General features: G+C 41.5%; 1 protein-coding gene across 3 annotated transcripts in view; it reads right to left on the minus strand.

The window, feature by feature from the left end:
* Positions 1 to 250: 250 nt before the first annotated feature.
* rc3h1a (ring finger and CCCH-type domains 1a) overlaps positions 251 to 8,668 on the minus strand; it is a 55,600-nt gene continuing 47,182 nt past the window's right edge. For 2 of the 3 annotated variants that reach the window (XM_060941232.1, XM_060941230.1), the window contains exons 15-20: positions 8,362 to 8,563; positions 7,589 to 7,679; positions 7,403 to 7,493; positions 6,723 to 6,857; positions 5,839 to 5,933; positions 251 to 4,602 (exon numbers count right to left, since the gene is read on the minus strand). In XM_060941232.1, the coding sequence (XP_060797215.1) occupies positions 4,440 to 4,602; positions 5,839 to 5,933; positions 6,723 to 6,857; positions 7,403 to 7,493; positions 7,589 to 7,679; positions 8,362 to 8,563 (777 nt within the window). In that variant the 3' untranslated portion in view covers positions 251 to 4,439. The remainder of the gene's footprint in view (positions 4,603 to 5,838; positions 5,934 to 6,722; positions 6,858 to 7,402; positions 7,494 to 7,588; positions 7,680 to 8,361; positions 8,564 to 8,668) is intronic. The other variant, XM_060941231.1, reaches the window with a different exon arrangement.

Below are 8,668 nucleotides of genomic sequence, written 5' to 3' on the forward strand. Positions count from 1 at the left end.
GACGATCGATGGTGAATATCGGCACAGCAATCGACAAGTGGAAATCGCGTTCTATCTGCCATTGCTGATAATCTGTGCCACGTCACACGTGACGTGGTACACAAGAAGGGGAACCTGCCAATGACATCACGTTTCACTACCGCGCGGAAATTAAAAGGGTAGGTGACTTCGGTCGCAAAATGAATATACTTGTCGTTGTCAAAAAATTATGTCTGATACATCATTTTGAAGCTAAAAGATTTCTCTGTCTAGTCATGTTGTCATAAAATATATATTGTATTTTATGCCAAAAAAATACATCCAATGGTGGAATGGCACTTTAAAGCGTATTACAGTGATGTAACCAACCTTGATGTTACTATAGCACATGCTACTCACGGTGTGATCTGCTTGATGGCAGAAGCCAAGAAGCCTTTGTCACACATACACTCAAGCACAGACTTAAGCGCACAGTGAAATTTAACCTCTGCATTTAACCCATCTGAAGCAGTGAACGAACACATACACACACACACGTGAGCAAACGAGCACACACACATACCCAGAGCCGTGGGCAGCCATGCCACAGCGCCCGGGGAGCAGTTGTGAATTAGGTGTCTTGCTCAAGGGCACTTCAGCCCAACCTCAGGCCATGGCTGCCCCATGTTAACCTAACCGCATGTCTCTGGACTGTAGGGGAAACTTGAGCACCCAGAATAAACCCACGCAGACACGGGGAGAACATGCAAACTCCACACAGAAAGGGCCCCCGTTAGCCACTGGGCTTGAACCCAGAACCTTTTTGCTGTGAGGCGACCGTGCTAAACCACTTCACCACTCTGCCGCCCACAATGATTTTTACTCACTGGATTAACAAACATGCACCAATCTTCTCAAAACCTGGAAAGCCGATGGAAACACTGACAAAAACGAGCAAAATTAAGTCCAGAACAAAGCCGACATGTTTACTACAAATCACCCACCTCTGGATTAAATGCATTAAGAGGGTATATACACTAACCAGACTGTGTAATGGGAGGACATAATGCTACATCTCACAACCGAAATACTCAGGCAGGGCTTGCTGACATTTTGTCGATGCTGTAAACACAATGTGCTACATTGGAGACTTTGTTAGAGGATAACGGTTTCTCTCAGTAAGTATTAATGCACTTAATAAGCTAACTAGTTTGCAATACGTTACATTGCATGAGCTACCACTACAGGGTTCCAGGCAACCAAAATAGGACGAGTCAGTACACTGGAGATGTTAGGTGCTTGGCAGGCTCGCCAAATTATTTCTGATTTGTCCACCCCTGAGGTAAGCATACAAACAGTTTCAAGGTTTCGGAATTCAGTAGTTCACTTTTTGTGCACTTATTTCTGCCAAACGCTTTCAGATTTCCTCAGAGAATCTAGTTCATAGCTGGGTGATGCGATATAATTTCAATAAGCTTGCTATTGCAGGGATCAATACTCAACACTGAACAATGCCACCATTACTGCTAATTTTGTACTGAATTATTAAATGTTCCTCCTCTTTTATAGTTTAATTTTATACACGCTCAATGAAAATATCACATCCATAATTTTGCTGGCACCTTGTTAAAATAACTAACTATGCATCAATGTATTTTTGCCACATTAAGCTGTTTTTTGTTTTTTTTTAGTATTTTTACTGTGAATACTGCATACTCAAAAAGCTAAATAATGCTGTTCAAAGTCAATTTTTTTTTTCTCAGTCACAAAATGCTCCAAAATCCACCTGAAGTTGTTTGTATCTTAAACAATGTCACGATTGTATTACTTGTTTAATCTCCAAAGACATAGCTGTTAAGTGGTACAAGCTCTTAAGTGTGGTCTCCCCCGAGCCTGTTCAAAACATATAATGAACGAACGACGGGATCCACACACACAAAGCAGTGATTCTCAGTCCTTGTTACTTTCTAGGTTCATGTAAAGGCCTGGATTTGAACTGAGAATCACTGCTTCAAAAAAGGACAGACAGACAGACACACACAGTACAAGGTGCATCAGCTCTGAACCCCTCGCTGTGGCCTCCTGGAGAAATCATTAACATGCCAGTGACAACAGCAACTTCACAGAAGTTAAAAGCAACAACAAAAATGGTTCCAAAAAATAAATTGCTTGAGGTCCAATCAGAGGTGATCAGAACAGCATTTCATCTCAAAATTTCTAGAACACAAATGTCCTAAATGAGCCAGTGTGTTTATAAAAAACAAAAAAAAACAAACCCCACATTTAACACACACCACAGCAGCACCCTGACTGTAAGGCTTTAGTCATTTTTAGTTCCATTTCTAGTTCTGAAGATCTGCATGCAGATCAAAGTTTTCCCTGAAACAACATATACATCAACATTCATAAAACAGAATGTCTCCTTTCAGTTTGTCTCTTAGGCTTTTTGTTTTCCATCCTCAGGATGAAATGTGTAAATATCCCTGGTTAAAAATACATTAAAGCTGAGAGGTATGTTAGTACGTGATCTAAAATAATATACATAAAAAAATACAAGTGCAATTGGCTACTAGTGATGAGTGGCTCTCTGGCCCTGTCCACATGCTTTAGCTGTTTCTGACCACCTCTGAAGAAGCAAAGCACATTTTTGGAAGCTCAGCTTCTGGGAAACGAGACAAATCTAAACATAGTCAACTAAAATAGTAAGAATTTGGCTGTTTTTCACCAGGAAGGCGAACAGATTTGGGAGGGTCAGTCTGACAGCACAGTCTCGATTTCAGCATGGAAGAATGATGTCCGTGAGGTCAAACTTCGAACTGAGCTAGCACTGTATTCTGAAGCAACACAAGCAACCTGGACCATCTAGCCCATCAGTTCAGAGGGCATGCCTAGCTGATTGGCAGGAATTACACAGGACACAAAACTGAGGTGCCGTTCTCACACACACACACGGATATTTTTGGGAAAACAATGAACAGTGTTTAAGATATCTCTTTCAAAAGAAATAGGCAAAAACATTTTCAATGCTCATGCGGAGACACTAGTGCAGCGATAGTGTCGTAAACTGCCATGTCTCTTAAAAAAAAAAACCCACAAACCCCCAACCCCACAAAAAAACCCTTAAGAGCTGCGTACTAACTGATCGAGAAGACAACGTGTGGAAAAATACCAGCATTGCCGAAAGCTCTAAAGCAAAACAAATACACGTTGACAAAACATGAGCATGAACTGAAAGTGATACCACTGCTTAAATGTTACTCAAAACACAAAGCGTTCACCAAAATCTTTTCCAAAACCTCACAGTAGGTTCACAGTATGTAACTGTAACCTGGAGCGATGGATTCAGGAGCCATACAGTGTGCAATCATCTGCATGAGTGTGTAATATAAAAAGGCAAAATTAAATTTCAAAAGACATTATCAAATAAGAAATTAAACTAATTAAACTGACAACCTGGTCAGCAGACATTTTAAAAACAGTCCTAGAGCACTCATAACACACAAAACCACAACGGAAGTGCGTAGGAAAACGTACGGTGTTCCCATCCACACAGTAAATTAACATTTCTCCATGTTTTTTAGAAGCTTCATTTTCAGATAGCATTTTCACATGGACACCAAAAAAAAAAAAATCCTGTATACGTGTGGGCAGGAACCAAGTAATGTTTTACTGGGAGAAGATACTGAGCAAAGACCACACCTGAACACTAACCACTCATATATGAAGCTGAGGGGCAACAATACTAGATTCAGATCAAAATAACAGTCTGGTTTTGACTTAAAAAAAAAAAAAAGTGCTGGAGTTATTTTGAACAGGCAATGTTCATCATATCCATCAATTTCTAATATGTAGAATATGCAGCATGATAGGAGGCTCCTACAGAAATTGTAAGAAAATTCACGAGAGAAACGTGCACAATGTAAACATAAAACAAGAAAGTCAGCTTTATGAATAACGTAACTACTAAGAATGTAGTTTGTGTATTGTGCGAGTATTACTTTTCTTAATTGAAATTAATATTACTGTTTAGACTTGCAAGTAAAAACACATTCATAAAATGTTTCTTGGATGCTCTGGTTTTTAAGTCAGTGAAATAATTTATCACAGGAAAAAAAAAAAAAATTCATAAAAAAGGGGGCAGATACTGCTTATTCCTATAAAATCCTGTTGATGCTGCAAGGCAAGAATGACTCACCATTTTTGAATTGTTTGTATGATCAGCGGTCACAAATGCAGCTGTATGCATCGAATATATGGAACGCTCAACATCCCAATACTGCGGTGGTAAAGAAAAAGAAGTGACCCAATATGAGTGGAGTAATGTTACAGAGTTAAGTAATGGATGGTTGGTGGTGTATTGCAGCCTCTGCAAATTGGAGGTGAACTTCAGATACAACTTTTACTCAGAATGTACAGCAAGAGGGAGAGAAAGAGGGAGAGAGAGACACCAGCTCATAAGATCGCTTCCAGCTGAAGACAAACTATGAGCACGCGTGAGCCACCCCATTCTTGGTTAGATCCGTGCTACTGCCCACCAGTTCAGATGACAGGCTGAGTGAGGATGTCTTGCTGGTCAGAGAGGACATGCTGGTGCTGCCCAAACCACAATCCTGCACCACAGAACTAGAACCATTTGATCCCTCACTACAAAACAGAAATAAAAGACATTTAAATTAAAATACGACAGCAGAGGGACAGAAATAGCTATAAGAAAATACATTTCAGTTTCACCAGCCACTAACAGAGATGCCAACCTTTTGTGAAATCAATGTGTAGTGACATGCATACGAGCAGAGCGCCCGCATGGCGCGTAGCGAGTCCAATCCAGCTGGGGGTTCGGGGGGGGCGCTGTAAGCCCCCCGAGAACATTTTGGAAATTGGTGCTTTTTTAGGGCCATTCTGAGTGAATACAGGTGACTAAAATGAACTGGGACATGTTGGTTTTGGGGGGAGAAAATTGATTTTTTTTTTTTCCAATTATCTGAAAAATAAAACCAAACCACAATCACTCATGATTTTCTCATGAGTGATACTCATAACTCACCACATTCACACAAAGTAAAGACTTCTCTGGTAATTTGTATACAATCATGCAGATTACATACCATCAATATTTATAGATAACATGCTGGAACACTCAATTAGCAAATACTCAAATAGTTGTACTGGAACATGTCCATTTCCTTTTTATTCCCATTAAGGTCACTTTGATTACTTTTAATTTTTATCAACTTCCTTTCACTTTTAATCTCAAGTCAGATTACTTATTCAGTTCTGACTGATTTACTTCAGAAGATGACTGTTTCAGTTCCAACAGTGTTTCGTTTCTTTCTGCGAATATATCGTGAAATGTTCATTGCATATTCGGAACATGGCGTTTTGGGTGGATGACAACCCTGATTTCATGTTTTGAGCGATAGTTTGTGAGGTTACAACTCCCCGACAGCCCCTCAATACCTAGTGACATGGGCTGCTCGACATTCCATCGCAGTATCGATAATTAATTCGCGCATGCGCAGAACGCTTGTCAACAAAGATGGAGGCGCCCATCGAAGCAAACTTTGACCATAAATACAGTCAAAATATTGAATTATCAAGCGATAATTGGCCTCAAATGTACCGAACACCGGCAAAATATCGTGAACCCTTATAGATTCACGCGTTTCGAACCGCATCCATGCTAAAATCATATGAATCCCATATAAACTGAATAGACGGTCGTAGCATCGTAGTGCTACTGTCAAAAACGTAGTGACTACGCACGAATCGTAGTGATTGGCATCTCTGCACTAATCGGAAAACCTGAACCCCTCCACATTATCCAATTAGCCAAACATCTGACAGCAGCGCAAGTGTTTAGAAGCATCTCCAGTACCTTACCTGAGGGCTAGGTGGTGATCCTCCCGCTGTAAATTGGGCTCGCTCTGCCCGTTCTCACTTCCTGCTACCAGTTTGTATTTCATGCCAGCTGCCTCCTGCAACACATCACAGATTTAAAGCTCAAGACAAGAAACACAAACGATATTGAATTCTGTAGTCTCTGTAGTGTTGAAGGACCGATCCCTAATTAACACCAGTCCAATTTGTCACATCTGCCCAAGTCTGGGTTCCTAGCCATCTTCAAACACTTTCTCAAACTAAGCACGTCCATGAACAAAGTGATGCATTACTTTTTGCCCAATCTAGGGAGAAGTTTATAGACAGCAAAGCCTTTCTAAATTTGGACCAGTATCTGGTTCAATCTTTTTTTTGGACAATCTAGAGTCATGGGGGCGGCACGGTGGTGTAGTGGTTAGCGCTGTTGCCTCACAGCAAGAAGGTCTGGGTTCGAGCCCCGTGGCCGGCAAGGGCCTTTCTGTGTGGAGTTTGCATGTTCTCCCCGTGTCCGCGTGGGTTTCCTCCGGGTGCTCCGGTTTCCCCCACAGTCCAAAGACATGCAGGTTAGGTTAACTGGTGACTCTAAATTGACCGTAGGTGTGAATGTGAGTGTGAGTGGTTGTCTGTGTCTATGTGTCAGCCCTGTGATGACCTGGCGACTTGTCCAGGGTGTACCCCGCCTTTCGCCCGTAGTCAGCTGGGATAGGCTCCAGCTTGCCTGCGACCCTGTAGAGCAGGATAAAGCAGCTAGAAATAATGAGATGAGATCCAGAGTCATAAAAATATTTTGCAACTTGAGGCCTGACACAGCCAACATCAAATGCTTTAACAACAAATCTTTGCTGTCAGATAAACTTCAGGGTCCTATCTGCATAATCATCTTTTACCCTCGCCATCTCACGTGTCCTCATGCCAATCTCTCTCTCCACCTGGTGCAACTCTTGGCTCAGCTGCTCGCTGGAAACACTAGCTGTCGACCACTCCGCTGGAGCAGCTTGGCCAGCTGCTGAACCTGGTTCCCTCTGCAAAACAACCAAAAGTTTTAAAGCACCTCATTATGTACAAAGGCTGTGTGAGCTGCTGTATGCTAAATTACTAGTTCAGGGGTGGACAAATAAATCCATTAGCTAGGCACCCACCAGGCAAGCAAAAGCTCCAGTGTGTTGCCCAGTCTCATTTTGGCTGCCTAGATACTAACTTAATACTCCGGGGGAGGGGCTGACCTGAGGTAGCTAATGTAATACAAGTTATGGAAAACTAGTTTAGCAGTCAAGTGCAGTCATAAAATACTCCCTGGGAGATGATCACTGAGCAACCATAGTCCTCATCCTCTTCTGATACTGATGAGGTAATAATCCTGATATGTAATAAAATGATCTGCATTTTTTAGTTCTCTCTCGATGTATGTAACTATGAGGGGACATTGTACCCAATATGCCAGCAGATGATGATTAGGTACTACCTTCAAGCTCATTTTCCATTCTAGCAGATACAACTACAGTATATGGCTTTTAATTGTCCCATTTTTTCCTTGAAACATCAACAGACTACTTCTCAACAAGCTCACCTCCATGCAGCGTGTCTGTTGGGTAATCTGTTGGTTGACCTGCTGAAGCTCCATCTTCAGCTGTTCCCTGTCCTGGGCAGAAGGGGGCAGTCTGGAACCACAAGAATTTATATTTTTAAACAGTAAAAACATAGAATTTATGGTTCATGACTTTAGTTAGGTTTGCTATAAAAGCAGAGCCATTACCGTTCAGTGAAGTGTCCCTGAGATGGCATGGTCTGGTGCTGGGTGTAAGGGGCCTCACTCCATCCTCCATGATTCCCATAGCTGTAATCAACTGAAAGACAGAACAGAGTGTTGGAACGTCATTTTGAAGTCCTCAAACAGGCAGAAAATGAGGACAATATAAAAAACTTCCTATCCCTGATGAAGGCTCCTGAAGGATTTGAAAGCTTGGGTATGTCCAAGAATTTTGTGCAGTAAAAAGTTATAAAAACCTTTTTATGGAATTGATCGCTGTATAGATTAAAATATTAAACGTAAAAAATATTTTCACACACACACTTAAGAGAATATAGTAATGCAGCAATCTGATTTTTGATGGCCCTTGTGACCATATGACATCTGTACGTGTACCACCACAGGGTACCCGATCTTAAGTGCAGGGCAACGCATCACACACTTAACTGCCAGACAACAAAATTTGCATCTTTATTTACATAAGATAGACAGGTTTTTAATCCAGCGTGTATTTTTAATTTGCTTTTTTTTTTTTTTTTAAAATAACAACGTGGGAATATTTACCAACACATTTTACACTCATCAGGAGCTCTGCTTTTAGGCAGTGCCGAAACAGAATTAGAGACATATATATTTTAAAGATAGAAAGTGATAAAAGTCTGAGTGCGCAAGAGATTCTGTGCATGCCAGTGTGTTAAACGTGGCATATCACACATCAGCAATGGACACAATGATCTACTCTGGATGTCTGTACAGAGAGCAGAGCTGCTCAAGGGTACCTGCATTTGCAGCATGTTTGGCTGGGGGACCTGGAAGTAGGCCAGCTGGCTGATATCCCGATTTGGACGTACGAGATATTGCTCCAAAGCGAGAGACAGTGGGCAGTGAGCCAAATGGGATGATTGGATCATCATCTTTGACCTCTGCCGCTCGACGCTGCAGCTCCAGAGCCGGATCTCTCAGGCTTTTTTCTATAGTCTGCTTAAAAGAAAGGAGAACAAAACATTACAGGAAACAAAGATGTATTCAAACCGTTGCTCTCTGTTCATTCATGAGGATTACATCATGGCTCCTGAATTTTTTATG

The sequence above is a fragment of the Neoarius graeffei genome, chromosome 15, assembly GCF_027579695.1.
Source record: "Neoarius graeffei isolate fNeoGra1 chromosome 15, fNeoGra1.pri, whole genome shotgun sequence".
NCBI classification, from domain to species: Eukaryota; Metazoa; Chordata; class Actinopteri; order Siluriformes; family Ariidae; genus Neoarius; species Neoarius graeffei.